General features: G+C 43.1%; 2 protein-coding genes and 1 pseudogene across 5 annotated transcripts in view; 2 read left to right on the top strand and 1 right to left on the bottom strand.

Annotated features, from left to right (window-relative positions):
• The first annotated feature begins 999 nt into the window (after nucleotides 1-999).
• Nucleotides 1,000-4,993, top strand: LOC110526739 (proteasome subunit alpha type-4). Its single transcript, XM_021607926.3, has 9 exons — nucleotides 1,000-1,058; nucleotides 1,512-1,540; nucleotides 2,672-2,714; nucleotides 2,838-3,000; nucleotides 3,264-3,341; nucleotides 3,512-3,600; nucleotides 3,772-3,902; nucleotides 4,281-4,404; nucleotides 4,750-4,993. The coding sequence occupies exons 2-9, from the start codon at nucleotides 1,538-1,540 to the stop codon at nucleotides 4,902-4,904; spliced, it is 786 nt and encodes a 261-aa protein (XP_021463601.1). The 5' UTR covers nucleotides 1,000-1,058; nucleotides 1,512-1,537; the 3' UTR covers nucleotides 4,905-4,993.
• A 351-nt stretch (nucleotides 4,994-5,344) lies between these two features.
• On the bottom strand, nucleotides 5,345-12,605 carry LOC118936480 (ornithine decarboxylase antizyme 2-like; annotated as a pseudogene). The gene is made up of 6 exons (XR_016492336.1): nucleotides 12,496-12,605; nucleotides 12,276-12,343; nucleotides 10,677-10,822; nucleotides 9,033-9,205; nucleotides 7,882-7,967; nucleotides 5,345-6,471 (listed from the first exon to the last, which is right to left on the bottom strand). The product of XR_016492336.1 is annotated as an ornithine decarboxylase antizyme 2-like (transcript).
• Nucleotides 12,606-12,758: 153 nt separating this feature from the next.
• The window catches only part of LOC110526774 (uncharacterized), a 35,849-nt gene continuing 24,710 nt past the window's right edge, over nucleotides 12,759-23,897 (top strand). For 2 of the 3 annotated variants that reach the window (XM_090222929.1, XM_090222931.1), the window contains exons 1-10: nucleotides 12,759-13,019; nucleotides 14,633-14,762; nucleotides 15,004-15,159; nucleotides 15,267-15,404; nucleotides 15,692-15,843; nucleotides 22,294-22,397; nucleotides 22,802-22,994; nucleotides 23,149-23,286; nucleotides 23,377-23,520; nucleotides 23,683-23,818. In XM_090222929.1, coding sequence (XP_090079055.1) covers nucleotides 12,996-13,019; nucleotides 14,633-14,762; nucleotides 15,004-15,159; nucleotides 15,267-15,404; nucleotides 15,692-15,843; nucleotides 22,294-22,397; nucleotides 22,802-22,994; nucleotides 23,149-23,286; nucleotides 23,377-23,520; nucleotides 23,683-23,818 — 1,315 coding nt within the window. In that variant the 5' untranslated portion in view covers nucleotides 12,759-12,995. Of the gene's footprint in view, nucleotides 13,020-13,407; nucleotides 13,516-14,632; nucleotides 14,763-15,003; nucleotides 15,160-15,266; nucleotides 15,405-15,691; nucleotides 15,844-22,293; nucleotides 22,398-22,801; nucleotides 22,995-23,148; nucleotides 23,287-23,376; nucleotides 23,521-23,682; nucleotides 23,819-23,897 lie in introns of all 3 variants that reach the window. The other variant, XM_090222930.1, reaches the window with a different exon arrangement.

Below are 23,897 nucleotides of genomic sequence, written 5' to 3' on the forward strand. Positions count from 1 at the left end.
TGTAAGAAAACTGTGGCAAGACATCAGTAGATTTATAATTGAACACATTTATGAAGATTTTACACTATTGTGGAGAGATGTACTGCTTGGATTCTTTACATACGATAGAAATAAGCTGAAACATTTTTATGTAATTAATTTCATTATTCTTTTGGCCAAATTTCATATACACAAATGTACATTTACAAACAAAAAAACAAATGACCTTACCCTACAAAAAGAAATTGAACTGTATTTTAAGACAGTTAAATACTCTACTAACAAAAAAAGCTGTTAGAATTGCAAGTGTATGTATGTCCCTTAAGGTCCTTATGTAATTGTAATGTGATATTGTACACCCTAGCTCGATTGTCCATTGTATATCATCTATATATACTTGTGTTCCCTCCTGTACTTTCTGTACTGATTTGTTGTTAATAAAAAAAAAAAGGTTTTTAAAAAGGGGGTGAGAACCATGAGCCTCCAAGGTTTTGTATTGAAGTCAGAGGAGGACAGAAGCTAGCTGTCCTCTGGCTACACCATGGTGCTACCTTGCAGAGTGCTGCTGAGGCTACTGTAGACCTTCATTGCAAAACAGTGTGTTTTCATAGATTATTTGGTGACGTGAATATATTTAGTATAGTTCTTTCTAAAAAAAAAAGATAAATGCAATGTTTCACAATTTTTTATTTTGTTGAAATTCATTGAGGATGGTCCTTCCCTTCCTCCTCTGAATAGCCTCCACTGGTTTACACCCAGAGGAAACTTGAAGTGTCCCTAAGTAGAATGGACCCCCCCCTATTCTACCTACAGATAACTCTTTATTGTGCAATATGTAAAGAAAAAAGAAAAAAAGACATATCTTATATAAATACTTTACATTTTTCTTTGTATGATAACTAGTATAAAATATAATTAATTGTGCACATTTACACCGTAATTATTCATTTACAAAGTATATAGGACGGAACTTTTATTCAGAAGGACTCCAAAAAATACCGGACCCGGAAGTTCTTAGTTATTCTTGCTTGCTTCCCAGCGGTGTGTCAGCAACAAACTACAACATCAGGCTAGCTAAGGTAAATAGCTGTTTTATATTCCTGTCTGTTTAGCCACATGTTTACTATAAAAATATCATAAATTGCCAAAAAGTGAGTTCTTGTTAAAACGGCGCCAAAAGTCAGCTAGCCTATCCAGTCATTGTGAAGATAGCTAGCTAAGGGTTAGCATGCTAGCTAGCAAGCATATTTCTGTTTAACATTTGCCTTGTATGAATGAATTAACGTTACTTCGCTAACGTTTGCTGGCTAACGTTACTCTAGCTAATTGAGCTACTACTGTAGCTATATGTTAACCTTCTAATTGGCTAGCTAGCTATAATTTAATCAAATAATATAGTTCGCTAACTTACCAGCCCCTGTCTAATAAACAGTAGTTATGATTTGCCATGCCCCTTTTGACAGCAGCACTTATTGTTTTGAGCTTTGCATTATGGAACTTCATTAATGTTATTGGAATTATTTGTTTCGCAGGTTTTATTTTACAGGCAGGCTGAATCATGGTAAGTAGCTAGCCACGTTAACGTCGCTATCTGTAATGTACAAGTAACTTCAAAAATAGGAAACACCAACATAGTGTCTTTAAAGTGGCAATATGTAACTTTTTGGGCGACCCGACCAAATTCACAGAAATGTGAGTTATAGATTTATCATTCTACTTCAAAGCAAGTCTAAGAAGCAGTAGATCTGTTCTATGTGCGTTATTTCAATGCTTTTTTTCGTTACGTTTTGTTTTTGCATCTTTTACTTTCTGTTTTGTACCAGTTTTAAACAGCTGAAAAGACAATGTGTTTGGTTGTGGAAAATATATTTCACAGTGGTTTAGATGATACAATGATTCTCTACACCAGGGATATTCAACTCTGACCCTACAAGGTCTGGAGCCTACTGGTTTCTGTTCTACCTGATAATTAACTGCACCCACCTGGTGTTCCAGGTCTAAATCAGTCTCTGACCAGAGAGCGACAATGGAAGAGAAAAAAACAATAGTAGTGGAACTGGCGTCAAGGTCCAGAGTTGAGTTTGAGGGCTCTACACTATAGCTTATTTTGTCAAACTAAAATTAGGCAAACGGTTAGAAGGTTTAGCAACCAGGAAATGGCGGAGCGATTTCTTCATAGTGCAACTTTAATAGGGCGCTGGACCACCACGGGCGGCCAGAACAGCAGCAATGCCCCATGGCATAGATTCTACAAGTGTCTGGAGCTCTATTGGAGGGATGTGACACCATACTTCTATGAGAACTTCCATCATTTGTTGTTTTGTTTAATGGTGGTCTCAGGCACTTCTCCAGAATCTCCCATAAGTCTTCAATTGGGTTGAGATCTGGTGACTGAGACACACACACACACACACCCTTTAAACCCCCTATGCTCCTTTGAGACCCCTCTTTCAGACACTGAGATCTCTTCTTCTAGCCATGGTAGCCAAAAAAACGGGGTACTTTATTTTATTTGCTTAATTAACTCGGGAACCACATCTGTTAAAGCACCTGCTTTCAATATACCTTGTATCTCTCATTTACTCGTGTTTCCTTTACTTTGGCACTTACCTGTACATGCAATTGTGACTACCTTGCAACTTTTACTTGGGTGCTTTCTTGGGAAATTGTTAACACTTATTTGTTTTTGTAGTCTCGTAGATATGATTCCCGGACTACCATTTTCTCACCTGAAGGCAAGTGTTATCTTTCTAATAACGATTTACTGTCCATAATCAATGATACCATCACATTCAAGACTATATTGTCAAGTGTTCTCCTCTGACCAACCATAACAATTCTTTGTTGCTGTTTTACAGGACGCTTATATCAGGTGGAGTATGCCATGGAGGCTATTGGCCACGCCGGCTCATGTCTTGGGATTTTAGCCAATGACGGAGTGCTGTTGGCTGCAGAGAGACGGAACATCCACAAGCTGCTTGATGAGGTTTTCTTCTCAGAGAAGATCTACAAGCTCAATGAGTGAGTATGACCATAGTCTCTCTTGCCAGGCGTGTATGTAGCACTGCTATTAGCATGCCAACAATACAGATCAGGATCTTCTCATAAAGCATCTCAAGACTAGGAGTGTTGATCTAGGATCAGGTCTGCATTATTATTATGATGATTATGATCAGAAAAACTGATCTTAGGGCAGCACTCCTACTCTGGTGATGTCAGACATGCTGCTACATTATACCCATGGGCTGCTCTGTGATTTGGTGTCGTAACCTTTATCCTTTCAGAGACATGGCTTGCAGTGTTGCCGGAATCACCTCCGATGCTAACGTTCTAACCAATGAGCTGAGGCTAATAGCACAGAGGTACGTTGGGTAGTAAAGTCTGCGGTCTCTACCTGTGACCCATTTGTTCATTAATTTGTATACAAAGCAATGTACAGTGTTAGTGCAAGACCAACAAGGCATCTCTAGTAATCTAGCACCGTGTCTGTTTATCTGACAGATGATTTGTATGTGTTATTTAATTCACACAGATATCTACTGCAATACCAGGAGCCAATCCCCTGTGAGCAGTTGGTGACAGCGTTGTGTGACATCAAACAGGCCTACACACAGTTTGGAGGTTAGCTATAAGACAAATGACATTAACACCTCAGTTGGGTTCTCTAGTAAACACTGTTGCTGAAACCATATTGGACCAAAGGGCTGTTTGGAAAAGAACATACCAGAGTCATTAGAGTACAGTTAGGGTAAGCACAGGTTTGATTGTATTTGATGTGTTGTGTGTCTTCAGGGAAGAGGCCGTTTGGAGTGTCTCTGCTGTACATGGGCTGGGACAAACACTACGGCTTCCAGCTGTACCAGAGTGACCCCAGTGGGAACTATGGAGGCTGGAAGGCTACTTGCATCGGCAACAACAGTGCGGTAAGCCTGTTTGCTGTCATCAACATTGGCACAATGCACACGTTTAGGCAGCAGCATTGCCACAAAGTAAAGACGTGAAACGTCACAGTAGATGGTGCTACAGTGTTGACTGGGAATTAACATATAGCCAATACTTTTATGGCATAATATTTCAATAATTCACCTCCTTTGCTGGATGTCAGACTTATGGCTGCCTAAGTGGCATACTCCCTCTCAATGAAACTAGACCCAATTATCTCATCGAGTGATACTGAGGTTTTTGCCTGTGGTAACTTGTGGAATAGACACCACCTGGAAAACGATTTTAACCAATCAGCATTCAGGATTAGACCCACCCATTTGTATAAATCATTTTGTCTTTTCCGCCCCCCCCCCCAGGCTGCAGTGTCCATGTTGAAGCAGGATTTCAAAGAGGGTGAGATGTCGCTGTCCTCTGCCCTGGCGTTGGCCGTCAAAGTCCTGAACAAGACCATGGACGTCAGCAAGCTCTCGGCGGAGAAAGGTAAGATCTACACCTGATCGTTCTAAACCACTCCTGAGCCCGTCCTGGAGCACACTGAGTAAACAGACTGGAGATGTTGTGTAGAGTGGGACACTGAGTAAACAGACTGGAGATGTTGTGTAGAGTGGGACACTGTTCTCCTAATTCACAGCTGTTCTATGGAGAGTAGGCTAGTGATGATGTCTGAAACATTAGACATCATCAGCTGTTGTACATCATGCACACATACTGTGTATAATAAATATGCTGTGTGTCTAGAGATATGCATATTAAGCAATACGTCTGTAATGCAGCCTGAGATATGAACACAGACTGTATGACTCATGGATATCTTGACCTCACCAGTGGAAATAGCCACCCTGACGCGAGAAGACGGAAAGACCAAGATCAAGGTGCTGAAACAGAAAGAGGTGGAGGAGCTGATCAAACGACACGAGGCTGAAGAGGCCAAGGCCGAGAAGGACAAGAAAGACAAAGAACAGAAGGAGAAGGACAAATAAAGACGTATTTAGAATTCATCCTTTCCTAATAAATCCCGTAATGTGTTACGTGCTCGTTTGTCTTTCTTTATTAAAATATTGAAACCAAATGTGCTGAGAGAATCTCTAGTTTTATTATGGTGTGATAACTATTGTGTATCCAGGCAGACTTCTCAGAAATACTTTGAAGACTGCAGTAAACCCCCCCCAAAAGCCAAGGCACGGGGAAAGATTAATGCCACAGGGTATGTCCTGATTTGTTTAGAGAATTTCACTGTTGTGAGCTGGGTCATGTTCAGTAGGGCACACAGTTGCAAAACATTTTAAAGCACTTGTTATTAAGTTCAGCTTGTTTCACTTCGAACAATCAGTATACTTATATGCAATATACTTGTATTCACATCATAACACTAGTTAACAGCCCATGTGTAAAGTTCCAAAACACAATACCGACAAGAACAGAGGTATAACAGGAATTTTATTCCATCTTTAGTGTCATTACATGAACATGGAAATCTAAAATGTATATAGAAATTCTAGGACACAATAGTATAAAAAGTAGGAAGAGTGTAATGTAAGAATGTAAGTTGTATCAGCAACAGGGGAATGTAGGTTCTTGCTTTCACACGTGCAGCCTAATCTTCTCAACTGAATGCACAAGCAGAGTGGAAAGTGAGTCCAGTACACAGTATGTATTAAGTGCTCCCCTGACCTCTGCTAAATCTGTCAATAATGGGAGTTTACATGGATCAATCACTCAATTCAAGACAGAGACATTTGCACTTTAAAATACATTTGTTGCATCTGTTCAGTCAAAGAAATAGTCCTGAAAGCATACCCGTAATTTAATTATCCAGAAGTCTAGATTCCAATATGTGCCATATTGCCCTTAGCCCCCTCTTCCAGTACACTGTTTTATATTATCACAGTCCCTCACCTTTAGCTGCACTGTGAAGTTTAAGTTAATATTTTTAGCACTGAGTGTCCCACTTGTACTAGAAGCTGTGGCAACATTTACAGTTTAGTCATTTAGCAGATGCTTTTATCCAAAAAGACTTAAAAGTAGTGAGTGCATATTTTTTCATACTGCTCCTCAGGGGGAATCGAACCCACAACCCTGCTCTACCAACTGAGCCACACAGGCGACAACATGCAAGACGTCAAGAACGCAGCCGCCTAATAGGATCAATCTTTTTGGTTATCTCCTTGAAGGTTCTATCACTGAAGAGGTCTACAGAATTAATGGCTTGCTCTCCGTCATGACTACAGCACTACATATGAGAAGTGCAGAGAGGAAGAGAGAGGCGGGTCTTGTCCCAATATGCTTAAATAGATTCCTTTTCTTGTTTCCTATCACCACCACAGGAAAAAAACATAAAGGTCAGTTAGGCATGGAAAAGAGACTATTGGGTCAGCAAAGATGAGTGATCCCCTCCTGATCAACCCAAACATCAATCTTCCTCTGACTCCGGGCATGTTGGACTCATGGAGTAGCCCAAAAACACAAGGTCTGCTCGGGGTGGTATCAGAGGGTGGCCTGGTTTCACAATCTCAAACCCTATGTAGTGGAAAGTCCTGGTAAGAAGTGCTGGAAAGACGTAGAAAACAGGATTGTTAACGTGACTGTTCAGACCATCTCTAAATTCAGTTTCCCTTTTTCAATTTTAGTGTGCACTTTGCATTATTCCTGATGTTTTTTTTTAACACTAGTATGGTTAGAAGTCACTAACGTGACATTCATTTTTATCAATTAATCATTCAACTAATTGAATAATGTGTCTAATATAAAGCACTTAATTTTTTTAATTTAACCTTTATTTAACCAGGTAGACTAGTTGAGAACAAGTTCTCATTTACAACTGATAAAGCAGAGCAGTGCGACACAAACAACACATGGAATAAACAAGCACAGTCAATAACACAATAGAAAAAAAAGTCTATATAAGTCTATATACCGTGTGTGCAAATGGCGTGAGGAGGTAAGGAAATAAATAGGCCATAGTAGCGAGGTAATTACAATTTAGTAAATTAACACGAGTGATAGATGTGCAGATGATGACGTGCAAGTAGAAATACTGGTGTGCAAAAGAGCAGAAAAGTAAATAAAAACAATATGGGGATGAGGTAGGAAGATTGGATGGGCTATTTACAGATGGGCTATGTGCAGCTGCAGTGATCGGTTGACTGCTCAGATTGCTGATGTTGAAAGTTGGTGAGGGAAATATAAGTCTCCAACTTCAGTAATTTTTGCAATTCGTTCCAGTCACTAGCAGAGAACTGGAAGGAAAGGTGAGGTGTTGGCTTAGGGGATGACCAGTGAGATATACCTGATGGAGCGCATACTACGGGTGGGTGTTGTTATAGTGACCAGAGAGCTGAGAAGGCAGAGCTTTACCTAACAGACTAATAGATGACCTGGAGCCAGTGGGTCTGGCGACGAATATGCAGCGAGGGCCAGCCGACGAGAGCATACAGGTCACAGTGGTGGTATATGGGGCTTTGGCTGTCAAAACGGATGGCACTGTGATAGACTGCATCCAGTTTGCTGAGTAGAGTGTTGGAGGCTATTTTGTAAATGACATCGCCGAAGTCGAGGATCGGTAGGATAGTCAGTTTTACGAGGGTATGTTTTGGCGGCGTGAGTGAAGGAGGTTGCGAAATAGGAAGCCGATTCTAGATTTAATTTTGGATTGGAGATGTTTAATATGAGTCTGGAAGGAGAGTTTACAGTCTAACCAGACACCTAGGTATTTGTAGTTGTCCACATATTCTAAGTCAGAACCGTCCAGAGTAGTGATGCTAGTCGGGCGGGTGGGTGCGGGCGGCGAACGGTTGAAAAGCATGCATTTAGTTTTACTAGCATTTAAGAGCAGTTGGAGGCCACGGACGGAGTGTTGTATGGCATTGAAGCTCGTTTGGAGGTTTGTTAACAGTGTCCAAAGAAGGGCTAGATGTATACACTACACATGAAAGAAAATGTGTCTGGACTTCGACATACCTTGATCCACTCTGCTTTTGGAGAACCACAGAAACACGTGGCTGACTCCTAACTTTTCTTCCGAGAACATGAGGAGACTGGTGAGTCTGATAAGAGAGAAGAGGGGAAAGAAGATGGGGGTGTATCTCAAATGTAAGTGTTGCTCCTTTGTGTTCCCTTCCATACTCATGTACACTGAAATATGCAGGATTCTCCCAAAGTAGTCCTCTGTGGCTCCACCCAGTACAGCACATATCCAAGCTGCAGGCTAAGGTTAAATCTAGACTTTGTTTCCTCTATCGCAATCGCTCCTCACCCCCTACCCATGCTAGATTACGGAGACGTAATTTATAGATCGACAGGTAAGGGTGCTCTCGAGCGGCTAGATGTTCTGTACCATTTGGAGCGAGTTGAAAAACCACTCAAACTGGACTGTTTTATCTCCATCACAACATTCAAGGACTCCATCATGGACACTCTTACTGACACTTGTGGCTGCTTTGTGTAATGTGATGTATTGTTGTCTCTACCTTCTTGCCCTTTGTGCTGTTGTCTGTCCCCAACAATGTTTGTACCGTGTCTGTGCTGCTACCATGTTGTGCTACTACCATGTTGTCATGTTGTGTTGCTACCGTGCTGTGTTGTCATGTTGTGTTGCTACCATTTTGTGTTGTCATGTGTTGCTGCCATGCTGTGTTGTCATGTGTTGCTGCCATGCTGTGTTGTCATGTGTTGCTGCCATGCTGTGTTGTCATGTGTTGTTGTCATGTGTTGCTGCCATGCTGTGTTGTCATGTGTTGCTGCCATGCTGTGTTGTCATGTGTTGCTACCATGCTGTGTTGTCATGTGTTGCTGCCATGCTGTGTTGTCATGTTGTGTTGTTGTCTTAGGTCTCTCTTTATGTAGTGGTGTCTCTTGTCGTGATGCGTGTTTTGTCCTACATTGTATTTCTAATCCCAGCCCCCGGCCCGCAGGAGGTCTTTTGTCTCTTGGAAGGCCGTCATCGTAAATAATCATTTGTTGTTTGTTTGTTGTTGTTTTAAAGTGCACGTTTTTTAATTTAAAATCTTAGATTTAATTCCAGCCTTACTGATGGAATAATGCATGGTTATAACAGGTGTATGTATGCATGACTATAAAGCCAGCAAGGATAGATGGCAGTTCCTCCTCACCCCTCTTTGCTGCCCTCAGGGAGTGACCCCTCTGGGATCTCCAGGAAGAGGCTGTTTGAGGTGAACATAGTCTCCCAGCATGCATTGCGTTGCTCGCTCAGCTGGTAGTGAAAGTGCAGGATGGGGAGAGATCCACGCACAGAGGTCACCTGGGTCACTGTCAGCCTTCCATCCTGAGAGAGGGAAGCAAAACGTGTTGGCACACTGTTCGATACAGATCTTCCACAGTTATTAGATGGACAAGGTTTTGACCCATAACATTTGTCTTTGTCAGCTTTCTATCTAGGAACTAGATCGGTTACACTTTAGCCTGATCTAGCATCTATCTCAATAAGGGATTCCTGTTGTTACGATTATTGCCTATGAGTGTAATATTTTTCTAACCAATGGACCTCCAGCAGAATTACTCTCTTCATCATTGCTGTTTGATCGACACAGTGACTGACATTAACTTATACACATAGCGACATTAACCTGTACACATAGTGACATTAACCTATACACATAGCAACATTAACCTATACACATAGCGATATTAACCTATACACATAGCGATATTAACCTATACACATAGCAACATTAACCTGATACACATAGCAACATTAACCTATACACATAGCAACATTAACCTGATACACATAGCAACATTAACCTATACACATAGCGATATTAACCTGATACACATAGTGACATTAACCTGTACACATAGTGACATTAACCTGATACACATAGTGACATTAACCTGTACACATAGTGACATTAACCTGTACACATAGTGACATTAACCTGTACACATAGTGACATTAACCTGTACACATAGCGGCATTAACCTGTACACATAGTGACATTAACCTGTACACATAGTGACATTAACCTGATACACATAGTGACATTAAACTGTACACATAGTGACATTAACCTGTACACATAGCGACATTAACCTGATACACATAGTGACATTAACCTGTACACATAGCAACATTAACCTGATACACATAGCGACATTAACCTGTAAATTACACACAGGGATATTCAAGCCATTCTCTGCCTGTTCTCCCATTTTGACACTTTTCCAGGCAGTCTAGGATTAAACTTGTCCTTGTGTACAAGGGTCACTTGTTCACTACTAAAAGTAGCAAGGATTAACCTAACTTTAAGAGCATGCTTTTGGGCGTGTGTAGGAATGCTGAGTGTCTTTGGGCTCGTGTCATTTTGTGGTTCACTAGCGTTCTGGGTTAACGAGAGTGGGTTTTGGCACCTGACACAGTGACCCACATCCCTGAACATGTTAACAAGTAGCTAAACAGACCATGTACACCGACTGCAGTCTCTCAAATGGTAAATGGAGCATCAAGTGACAGGCCTGTGGGCTTATGGTGATAAAGCTAAACAGTACGATGCAATGTATTTTTTGACAAAATTAGCTCATTTTTAACATTCCTCTTTGTAATATTCTCATGGTTATTAAAACAGACATCCTTCCTAATTTCTTCCCATAATGACCTATGTGTTTGGATTAGTGAAATTTACGTTTCTAACCCCATTGCTGTAACCAATCAAATTCTCTCAGGTCTTTGATTGATAACTTCAATAGAGGAAGAATACATTGTTTGGCTATTGGGATGGGGCCCTATAGGGACTCACTTTGTGAAGGAGCACATGGAGAGGAGGATCCCTGCCAGTCCCTCGCCCACCTGGGATCTTCAGCGGTGGGTGAGGGGCATCAGGAGCACCACAGAGGCCCTGGAGCCTGGCGTTTGGAGCAGCCGATATACGACACCAACATGGGACTGGCGATACACAGAGCAACAAGGTGAGGTTGGCTAAGTCATGCTAAAGTTATTGTAATATAAGTGGCCTTGGATAGGATGGTCAGTTAGCATAGGGTGCCAGTTCAAATAAAAACAGTAGAGACACTAGCCTGACCCAGAAAAGCCTTTCACCTCAGAGTGCTATTGTACTGTATATGCAGGCTGGGATTAAAGCTACGTAGCCTATTGTACTACCAATTAAAAATGTAATGAAGAATGTCAGCAGAGTTTGTTCACTCAAAACACCCCACATTTGGCATGCACACTCAAAACTAGTAACATGTTTCTATTATTGTACTAAACCAACCTTTAAAAAACTCATTATTTACAGCTCACTGGCAGAGAGGGAATTAGGGCAGGAATTAAGAGCCTGGCTAGGAAACCATGACCTAGTGTGTGCTAGTGGACATGTAACCTCTAACCTGACCTATATACCAGTGGAGGCTGCTGATGGGGAGGACGGCTCATAATAATGTCCGGAACGGAGCAAATGGAATGGCATCAAACACATAGTAGTTGATACCATTCCACTGACTCCGCTCCAGCCATTACCACGAGCCCGTCCTTCCCAATTAAGGTACCACTAACCTCCTGTGCTGTATACTGACAACACATCACAGAACTTTCTAGAAAAGTAGGGCTCAGGTCCATCTAACTGACCACTGACCACCCACATATTATTAACAGCATCTCAGGGTGCTGCACTGTGGGAGGAGAGAGTCTACTATCCATTCAAGCAAGGGTACTATTTCTGAGTGGCTTATCTAATTCTCTATGGGGGAGGAGTCTGCATAAAGCAGCGGTTGTGTAACAGGGACAGATCCGGTGGCTGGAATTGTGCTGTGGCAGAGATTCTCATAGCCCTACTATGTGCTGTGAATCAAATCAAATTGTATTGGTCACATACACATGTTTAGCAGATGTTATTGCGGGTGTAGCGAAATGCTTGTAACGTTTAAAAAAGGAGATTGAAGGAAAAAATTATGCAAAGAAACTACTCTATGCAAAGAACAAAACTATGTTACAGTGATGTAAAATGGAGATGGATTTGCTATTGATATTTTGTCATTCGATAGTGGTTCATTAATCATTCAAATGAAGCTGTTGAGCCAGTAGTCAATAAAAGTGATTCCTGAGGCATACATGATGCACTGTTTTGAGGAACAATGGGCAACACGGGTTTCAGACCGTCTGTCTACAGATGTTATCCCTGTTTTGAGGAACAATGGGCAACACGGGTTTCAGACCGTCTGTCTACAGATGTTATCCCTGTTTTGAATGCATGTACTTTTCACAAACGGGATATAATACCTGGTGACCTACACGAGTCATTATTATCAGATACACAGGTCACAGGATATATATATTTTTTAAACTTCAAATAACAATCACTTTAAGTAATAGATGTATATGTTGAAGTGCACAATCTCACCCTTAAAAAAACAGCATTAATTATTGTAGGAATTACACCAACAGAATAGCTGCAAAAGTGTTGTTGCTCTGTAAAAAGTAAGATATTCCTGTTTTTAGACAGCAGCATATTTCACCATACATTAAGTTTGCAATATTAATTCATATATTTGCTAAATGTTGTTCAAATCATGTAATCAATCTGTTACGCAAATGAAACCAACAATATCAGTAATTCTTACCTCTCTTCAGTGGCAGACATTACGAGAAAATAATGAAAAAGGAATTTCCTTCAAACCAAAACAATAGCTATTCAATAGACATTCGGCAGAATAATTCACCATCCGTGAAGCGCCAAGTAGTCCTAAAGACGGTCCTATATTTGTGTTGAAGTGCAGCGCAGATGGGTCTGGACTGCTCTCCGACTGGCCTGTGTGCACCGTATAAAGACAAAACTGGGATCATAACAGGAGTTCCCTGGTGATCAATCCTCCAAATTTCCAGCAGATGGTGCTACAACACCTAACAGTAAAACAAGTGTAGAAATGCGGAAGTCAAAACGTAGTTACAAAAAAAGTGTAGAAATGCGGAAATCAAAACGTAGTTATAAAAAAAGTTCCCCAAAAACGTCGATACTGTGTTGGAAGACGAGCAGCTGCTGAACCCAGCTATCAAAAGCCTATTCTCCGTAGTGTAAATGTAACCGACTGAGTAGGCATAGTTATATAGCTCCTGTCACCCAATGGCAGGCCTTCAATGTGTTAAGGTGAGTATTATTAGTTTCTGGAAAAGTCGTCCACTATTACTTGGCTGGGCCTGACGATGCGTAGCTAGTTAACTTTAGCGCGCTCAAAGTGGTCATATTTAGCCAGCTAAACTCCCTTTAAAAATGCACACATTTAATATAATTGATTCATAATGTCAACATGAAAAATAATGACGTCATATAGGCCGGTAATACTAATGCACAACAGACCAACGTAAGGCATGGTTTAGGCATAGCCTGGCATTCTCCAGACCAAGGATAGGCAAACTCCAGTCCTCGGGACGGTTTTCAAAACATTTTGGGGGATCAGAATGATCCCGATTCTGTAATCCTCATTTTTGCTATCCCGGACCAAATCGATCTGTCTGTTTTTGAACCGATTTTCCAGAAAATAATTGGATAGGATCGTTCTGATCCGGATACCACAATATCAAGGTCACAGAATCCAGATGTTCAGTGCTTTGAACAGGCCTACACCTCGCCATCTACTGGACAGGTTGTGTTACTACTTCTTCATTGTCATAGAGAAACAGACATGAGTTAAACTACATGAATAATGTACCTTGATTCAAAATAGTAGAGCCTGCATTTCACTTATAAGTAAATGTATGTATTTATTTGACACTTCTCAATATAACAACTGACCACATTGGCTTACCTATACTGCGGTCAATTTTATAAATTTTTTTACCTTTTTTTTTAACTAGGCAAGCCAGTTAAGAACACATTCTTATTTACAATGATGTCCTACTGGGGAACAGTGGGTTAACTGCCTTGTTCAGGGGCAGAACAACGGATTTTTACCATGTCAGCTCGGGGACATATAATATAATGAACCTTTGGTTTTCAGATGGAAAAACGTTTTTGATAAAGCTCCCCTGAGTTACATTGATATTTCTTGGTTGTAGTGCCTTTCACCTTTCTAAATCCACCCTCCTAGTGGAATCGATATGATCAAAACTATCCTAATAATCCAATCAGATACATTTTGAACAACCATCCCCAGGGGTCTGATTGACGCACTTTATTGCCACACTCTACCAACACACTTGACTCCCAAAACTGCTTCTCATGGGCTTCAGTTTAGAATGCAATATGTTTAATCAGTTGTGTAATCATTAGTCCAAAACGTTTTGCATCGAAAAATAAGAGTTTCTATTGGACAAATTCAGGTAGGTCCCTCCCCGTTTCGTTCCATTTGCTTCTGTTTGGTTCCTAGTGAATACACCCTAGGTGTGTGAGCTGCTCCAGAGCTATATGTGTAATGTCTTAATAAAACTCAGTTCTTCTTAATTAAACTAATGTCTTAATAAAAATCAGTTTGGCTACTCCAGAACATGAGGCGGAAGACTAAAATACGCCAACAACCAGTCAAAGCTATTGCCAGTAATAAATAAACATTTTATTTTGTGAAGAAAAGCTAGTTCTCTAGAGAATAAAGAGACATTGACATTATTCAATCCCCATTCTTTCTTTGTTTTTCTCAAGTGAACGACAAACTAGGAACACTATTTCTTCTTCTTGGTGCAGAGCATTATTTGGCAGAGAGGAAAGGTCTTGTGTCAAAACTAGTTATCAAAATATTTGATGTCTGACCTGATTGTTCTATTCAGATGGATACAATATACAACCTTCTCCAGCAGCACAGACTGGACACCTACCACCACAAATTCCTCACTTTGGGTGTCCAAGACGAGAGAGATTTCACCGATGGCGTAAATGGTGAAGATTTAGACAAAATGGGTAAGGTCACAGACCGGTTACTGACTCGGTGATTTAAAGTATCCCATCATGCCAACAACTGCATTATTCCACTGTAAACAGTTTTGCCTGGTCATATGTAAACTGTTCTGCTTGTTCAAATGCAAACTGTTCTGCTTGTTCATATGTAAATTCACTATTTAAAAAATAAATAAAATAATTGGTTGTCTCACTCACCATAGACATGCATTCAATTTGTCCAATGCCCCTAATTTGCTAACAGGTTTCAGTCAAGTAGAGAAGAATCGCTTTGAAAAAATGAAAGATTTCATCCAAAGACTTAGAGCGCCACAGCAAGCGATGCCTGTACAAAAACCAATGGAGTCTTTCCAACTGTGGTACACATACCCCCACTGTCCTGAGCTAAAAGAGATCAGAGGTGAGACATAAACCATCTTTATGTAGTTCTTATAGCAAAGAGGGGAGAAATCAAAAGCATCACATCAGAAACTATCCTTACTCCCTTTTGTACAATTTTGAATACAGACATGGATCCTGCTACCAACACCGTTGAAGACCTGATGCTAAGGATCTGCCACCAAGAGGGCATTGAGAACTCTAAAGCTGTGTGCCTCTACACAGTTGATGGAATGCCTCTAACTGATGATCCTTTCTTCAACACATGTCAGTTAACCAGATACAGTTTACATAGTTTTCTTATTTCACTCAGTTCCCATCATTTTTGGCCCCATAACAGTATCACAGCTATACAATCAAATGCATGTAGCCTCTAAGACATATTTGCATGGTACAACACTTTACAGTTTATTATGATACAAATGTTTGTATACGTCCATTTTGAAAGGGTTGGTAATTGTTGTCTACTTCAGTATAATCTGAGTGAAAAGAAACTTGTGTAATGACATGGACCATCCCTTGTGTGGACATGGCTCTTCTATTTCACCCATTAGGGTCTTTGAAAGACAGGCACATTGAAAATGGAAGTGAGCTCTATGCCATGTTTACACCCAAGGAGAACTTGAGACCAGCCCTGCTAGTGACACTGCAAGAAATGACTGACATGACAGGAGAGGATAATGTTCGATGCCACATCATGCTCAAGGTGAATTCATCTTTACATCGGTGTACTCTATTGGGTCTGCGTTCCATACACAGATGGTTACACGTTGACTGGTGAAGTGGGGGGAAATGTTTTCATTGCCACATTCTGTTTGTTAGCGTACACACTGAATTCCGGATAAAGCACAAATCAGCTCTTACTGTAGCCTACATTTTCCCAAACCTGTGTGTATGAACGGGTGTGATCTCTGGTTTTCTTCCCAAATCACTGCTGTCCCTTATTTAAAGGTAGACTCAGAGAAATGATGTTGCCAAGAGCAGCACTGCAAATATTGTGCTGAGCGCGATGCAAGACTTTGCTCAAAACTACTACAACAGGTGTAGTAGATCTTACTGTGAAATGCTTACATACAATCCCTTAATTAACCAACAATGCAGTTGAAGAAATATTTACAAAATAATAAATTCGATGAAATCAAAAAGTAACACAAGAAAATGACATACCAATAAGGAGGCTCTATACAGGGGGTACCGGTACAGAGTCAATGTGGAGGCTATATACAGGGGGTACCAGTACCGAGTCAATGTGGAGGTTATATACAGGGGGTACCAGTACCGAGTCAATGTGGAGGCTATATACAGGGGGTACCAGTACAGAGTCAATGTGGAGGCTCTATACAGGGGGTACCGGTACAGAGTCAATGTGGAGGCTATATACAGGGGGTACCAGTACCGAGTCAATGTGGAGGTTATATACAGGGGGTACCAGTACCGAGTCAATGTAGAGGCTATATACAGGGGGTACCGGTACCGAGTCAATGTGGAGGCTATATACAGGGGGTACCAGTACCGAGTCAATGTAGAGGCTATATACAGGGGGTACCGGTACCGAGTCAATGTGGAGACTATATACAGGGGGTACCGGTACCGAGTCAATGTGGAGGCTATATACAGGGGGTACCAGTACCGAGTCAATGTGGAGGCTATATACAGGGGGTACCAGTACCGAGTCAATGTGGAGGCTATATACAGGGGGTACCAGTACCGAGTCAATGTGGAGACTATATACAGGGGGTACCAGTACCGAGTCAATGTGGAGGCTATATACAGGGGGTACCAGTACCGAGTCAATGTGGAGGCTATATACAGGGGGTACCAGTACCGAGTCAATGTGGAGACTATATACAGGGGGTACCAGTACCGAGTCAATGTGGAGGCTATATACAGGGGGTACCAGTACCGAGTCAATGTGGAGGCTATATACAGGGGGTACCAGTACCGAGTCAATGTGGAGACTATATACAGGGGGTACCAGTACCGAGTCAATGTGGAGGCTATATACAGGGGGTACCAGTACCGAGTCAATGTGGAGGCTATATACAGGGGGTACCAGTACCGAGTCAATGTGGAGGCTATATACAGGGGGTACCAGTACCGAGTCAATGTGGAGGCTATATACAGGGGGTACCGGTACCGAGTCAATGTGGAGGCTATATACAGGGGGTACCAGTACCGAGTCAATGTGGAGGCTATATACAGGGGGTACCGGTACCGAGTCAATGTGGAGGCTATATACAGGGGGTACCAGTACCGAGTCAATGTGGAGGCTATATACAGGGGGTACCGGTACCGAGTCAATGTGGAGGCTATATACAGGGGGTACCGGTACCGAGTCAATGTGGAGGCTATATACAGGGGGTACCGGTACCGAGTCAATGTGGAGGCTATATACAGGGGGTACCAGTACCGAGTCAATGTGGAGGCTATATACAGGGGGTACCAGTACCGAGTCAATGTGGAGGCTATATACAGGGGGTACCAGTACAGAGTCAATGTGGAGGCTATATACAGGGGGTACCAGTACCGAGTCAATGTGGAGGCTATATACAGGGGGTACCAGTACCGAGTCAATGTGGAGGCTATATACAGGGGGTACCAGTACCGAGTCAATGTGGAGGCTATATACAGGGGGTACCAGTACCGAGTCAATGTGGAGGCTATATACAGGGGGTACCGGTACCGAGTCAATGTGGAGGCTATATACAGGGGGTACCAGTACCGAGTCAATGTGGAGGCTATATACAGGGGGTACCAGTACCGAGTCAATGTGGAGGCTATATACATGGGGTACCAGTACCGAGTCAATGTGGAGGCTATATACAGGGGGGTACCAGTACAGAGTCAACGTGGAGGTTATATACAGGGGGTACCAGTACCGAGTCAATGTGGAGGTTATATACAGGGGGTACCGGTACAGAGTCAATGTGGAGGCTATATACATGGGGTACCAGTACCGAGTCAATGTGGAGGCTATATACATGGGGTACCAGTACCGAGTCAATGTGGAGGCTATATACATGGGGTACCAGTACCGAGTCAATGTGGAGGCTATATACAGGGGGGTACCAGTACCGAGTCAATGTGGAGGCTATATACAGGGGGTACCAGTACCGAGTCAATGTGGAGGCTATATACAGGGGGTACCAGTACCGAGTCAATGTGGAGGCTATATACAGGGGGTACCAGTACCGAGTCAATGTGGAGGCTATATACAGGGGGTACCAGTACCGAGTCAATGTGGAGGCTATATACAGGGGGTACCAGTACCGAGTCAATGTGGAGGCTATATACAGGGGGTACCAGTACCGAGTCAATGTGGAGGCTATATACAGGGGGTACCAGTACCGAGTCAATGTGGAGGCTATATACAGGGGGTACCAGTACAGAGTCAATGTGGAGGCTATATACAGGGGGTACCAGTACCGAGTCAATGTGGAGGCTATATACAGGGGGTACCAGTACCGAGTCAATGTGGAGGCTATATACAGGGGGTACCAGTACCGAGTCAATGTGGAGGCTATATACAGGGGGTACCAGTACCGAGTCAATGTGGAGGTTATATACAGGGGGTACCAGTACCGAGTCAATGTGGAGGCTATATACAGGGGGTACCGGTACAGAGTTAATGTGGAGGCTATATACAGGGGGTACCGGTACAGAGTCAATGTGGAGGCTATATACAGGGGGTACCGGTACCGAGTCAATGTGCAGGCTATATACAGGGGGTACCAGTACAGAGTCAATGTGGAGGCTATATACAGGGGGTACCGGTACCGAGTCAATGTGGAGGCTATATACAGGGGGTACCGGTACCGAGTCAATGTGCAGGCTATATACAGGGGGTACCAGTACAGAGTCAATGTGGAGGCTATATACAGGGGGTACCAGTACCGAGTCAATGTGGAGGCTATATACAGGGGGTACCAGTACCGAGTCAATGTGGAGGCTATATACAGGGGGTACCGGTACCGAGTCAATGTGCAGGCTATATACAGGGGGTACCAGTACAGAGTCAATGTGGAGGCTATATACAGGGGGTACCAGTACCGAGTCAATGTGGAGGCTATATACAGGGGGTACCAGTACCGAGTCAATGTGGAGGCTATATACAGGGGGTACCGGTACAGAGTCAATGTGGAGGCTATATACAGGGGGTACCAGTACAGAGTCAATGTGGAGGCTATATACAGGGGGTACCGGTACAGAGTCAATGTGGAGGCTATATACAGGGGGTACCAGTACCGAGTCAATGTGGAGGCTATATACAGGGGGTACCAGTACCGAGTCAATGTGCAGGCTATATACAGGGGGTACCAGTACAGAGTCAATGTGGAGGCTATATACAGGGGGTACCGGTACAGAGTCAATGTGGAGGCTATATACAGGGGGTACCAGTACCGAGTCAATGTGCAGGCTATATACAGGGGGTACCAGTACAGAGTCAATGTGGAGGCTATATACAGGGGGTACCAGTACCGAGTCAATGTGCAGGCTATATACAGGGGGTACCAGTACAGAGTCAATGTGGAGACTATATACAGGGGGTACCAGTACCGAGTCAATGTGGAGACTATATACAGGGGGTACCGGTACAGAGTCAATGTGGAGGCTATATACAGGGGGTACCAGTACCGAGTCAATGTGGAGACTATATACAGGGGGTACCGGTACAGAGTCAATGTGGAGGCTATATACAGGGGGTACCAGTACCGAGTCAATGTGGAGGCTATATACAGGGGGTACCAGTACCGAGTCAATGTGGAGGCTATATACAGGGGGTACCGGTACCGAGTCAATGTGGAGGTTATATACAGGGGGTACCGGTACAGAGTCAATGTGGAGGCTATATACAGGGGGTACCAGTACCGAGTCAATGTGGAGGCTATATACAGGGGGTACCAGTACCGAGTCAATGTGGAGGCTATATACAGGGGGTACCGGTACAGAGTCAATGTGGAGGCTATATACAGGGGGTACCAGTACAGAGTCAATGTGGAGGCTATATACAGGGGGTACCAGTACCGAGTCAATGTGGAGGCTATATACAGGGGGTACCGGTACCGAGTCAATGTGGAGGCTATATACAGGGGGTACCAGTACCGAGTCAATGTGGAGGCTATATACAGGGGGTACCGGTACCGAGTCAATGTGGAGGCTATATACAGGGGGTACCGGTACAGAGTCAATGTGGAGGCTATATACAGGGGGTACCGGTACCGAGTCAATGTGGAGGCTATATACAGGGGGTACCAGTACCGAGTCAATGTGGAGGCTATATACAGGGGGTACCAGTACCGAGTCAATGTGGAGGCTATATACAGGGGGTACCAGTACCGAGTCAATGTGGAGGCTATATACAGGGGGTACCAGTACCGAGTCAATGTGGAGGCTATATACAGGGGGTACCAGTACCGAGTCAATGTGGAGGCTATATACAGGGGGTACCAGTACCGAGTCAACGTGGAGGCTATATACAGGGGGTACCAGTACCGAGTCAATGTGGAGGCTATATACAGGGGGTACCAGTACCGAGTCAATGTGGAGGCTATATACAGGGGGTACCAGTACCGAGTCAATGTGGAGGCTATATACAGGGGGTACCAGTACCGAGTCAATGTGGAGGCTATATACAGGGGGTACCAGTACCGAGTCAATGTGGAGGCTATATACAGGGGGTACCAGTACCGAGTCAATGTGGAGGCTATATACAGGGGGTACCGGTACCGAGTCAATGTGGAGGTTATATACAGGGGGTACCGGTACAGAGTCAATGTGGAGGCTATATACAGGGGGTACCAGTACCGAGTCAATGTGGAGGCTATATACAGGGGGTACCAGTACCGAGTCAATGTGGAGGCTATATACAGGGGGTACCAGTACAGAGTCAATGTGGAGGCTATATACAGGGGGTACCAGTACAGAGTCAATGTGGAGGCTATATACAGGGGGTACCAGTACCGAGTCAATGTGGAGGCTATATACAGGGGGTACCGGTACCGAGTCAATGTGGAGGCTATATACAGGGGGTACCAGTACCGAGTCAATGTGGAGGCTATATACAGGGGGTACCGGTACCGAGTCAATGTGGAGGCTATATACAGGGGGTACCGGTACAGAGTCAATGTGGAGGCTATATACAGGGGGTACCAGTACCGAGTCAATGTAGAGGCTATATACAGGGGGTACCGGTACCGAGTCAATGTGGAGGCTATATACAGGGGGTACCGGTACTGAGTCAATGTAGAGGCTATATACAGGGGGTACCAGTACCGAGTCAATGTGGAGGCTATATACAGGGGGTACCGGTACTGAGTCAATGTGGAGGCTATATACAGGGGGTACCGGTACAGAGTCAATGTGGAGGCTATATACAGGGGGTACCAGTACCGAGTCAATGTGGAGGCTATATACAGGGGGTACCGGTACCGAGTCAATGTGGAGGCTATATACAGGGGGTACCAGTACCGAGTCAGTGTGGAGGCTATATACAGGGGGTACCAGTACCGAGTCAATGTGGAGGCTATATACAGGGGGTACCAGTACCGAGTCAATGTGGAGGCTATATACAGGGGGTACCGGTACCGAGTCAATGTGGAGGCTATATACAGGGGGTACCGGTACCGAGTCAGTGTGGAGGCTATATACAGGGGGTACCAGTACCGAGTCAATGTGGAGGCTATATACAGGGGGTACCGGTACCGAGTCAATGTGGAGGCTATATACAGGGGGTACCGGTACCGAGTCAGTGTGGAGGCTATATACAGGGGGTACCAGTACCGAGTCAATGTGGAGGCTATATACAGGGGGTACCGGTACCGAGTCAATGTGGAGGCTATATACAGGGGGTACCAGTACAGAGTCAATGTGGAGGCTATATACAGGGGGTACCAGTACCGAGTCAATGTGGAGGCTATATACCAGTACCGAGTCAATGTGCGGGGGTACACGCAGTCGAGGTCATTTTCTTTGTCGCTCACAGTATCTGCGCGGGTTCCATTCACGCTGCTACAGCGCGTTAGTTACGGGACCAAAACAGCTGAGAAGTTTAGCCTTGCACTCTTTAATTGACCCACTATGCTGTTTACTTTGTGCATCTACGTCACCCCGCTGAGTCTACCTTTAATACTTATATATGAACACTTTTCATCAACAGGGAGACTTTGAGGTCAAGGTGGACTTGGCAAGTGACACATTACGAGATCTGAGACAGAAGCTCTCTGATGAAAGTGGAATCCCAGCACATGTCCTCCATTATAAGTAATCTTATGTTCATTAATTCATTTAATCATTAACCTCTTGGCGCACCAATCCCTTTAGCGGGATCATTTGTCAACATCCGCTGAATTGCAGAGCAAGGAATTTGTAATAGATTTGATAGCATAAAAAACACATACATTTGATAGCATAAAAAACACATACATTTGATAGCATAAAAACACATACATTTGATAGCATAAAAACATACATTTGATAGCATAAAAACACATACATTTGATAGCATAAAAACACATACATTTGATAGCATAAAAACACATACATTTTAAAACCCCAGCACATTTCATGTTGTAACTACTGATAGTATCAATACAATGTTTTCTTTCACACAGCATCAGTAGCCACGATAAGACATCATTATTAAGTCAATGTTGATGTTTCTGCAGATGTGAACGCGGTGGAGTTGGACAGACTTTGCTAGATTGTGGAATCAATGAGGAGTCAACTGTGTTCTTTTCTCTGTCCTCCTTCCCTGATGAGCGTCCAGACACTATGGAATTCTACTTCAATGATGTCGTACCCTCAGTGCAACAATCCCAGAAAGGACTCAGTGCTTTCTTTTCTTCACTTTATGCCATTGTGAGATATTCCACTATTTATTACACTGTCTTGTCATGTTTGACCATGCTCAGGCCAAGCATGCAACATGGTTCCTTTGCTTGTCTCATTGGTTTTGATGTGAACTTCGTCCCCTGCTATAACACATTCAATGCTTTCCCCCTATTCTTTACAGAGCAATAGAGAACACCGTTCTGGAGATATATTAAGCATAGTGACTGCATACATCCGAAAGCTCAGTGGGTGCAATCCTTTGGCCCAAAGTCTGCATCAGCTGTTGTATAGAAATGAGGTTGGAACAAGGACCCAGAAGGTGATATATATTTAGTCACAAAAGCATACAAATATAATATAATTTAATATGTCCACAAATGTATGAATAAAATGTATACATTTGTTTTAGGTTGCTATCGTTGAAGGATTGTACAATCTCTTCAGAGAGCTGTTGCCAAGCCTCCACAAAAGAAGAGGTGACAAAATCATTGAAGACTCAGATGTTTTTGAGAATGCACCAGTGTGCTGGGCCTACCTGTTTTCTGAAGCAAAGGTGTGCCCATTGTCTTTTGAGATGCTGTTGATTAAAGCTGTTTCTACTGTAGTCCTACTGAAACACGTTATGAAATAACTTAAATGGTGAATTGAGATACTGCACCTAGACTTTACAGGCACCCTGTGTGATAAATACTTTTGACCTTTCTATCTACCCTAGAAAGAGAGTTCACAACATGAGGACTATGTACCGATAGTCTTGTACTCTCAACCTGGAGAACGTTTCTGCGACCCAGTTCGAGTTCCTGGGTTACCAGATGTCTTTGAGAGAGAGTATGTTCTGCAGAAAATCAAAGGTAAAACTGAACAGCAACAATCTTCAGCATTTTTTTTATAGTTTTATGTAGCATGATCTTTAATTGCATGATATACTGT

The sequence above is a fragment of the Oncorhynchus mykiss genome, chromosome 26 (assembly GCF_057628025.1).
Source record: "Oncorhynchus mykiss isolate SJ-2025 chromosome 26, ASM5762802v1, whole genome shotgun sequence".
NCBI classification, from domain to species: domain Eukaryota; kingdom Metazoa; phylum Chordata; class Actinopteri; order Salmoniformes; family Salmonidae; genus Oncorhynchus; species Oncorhynchus mykiss.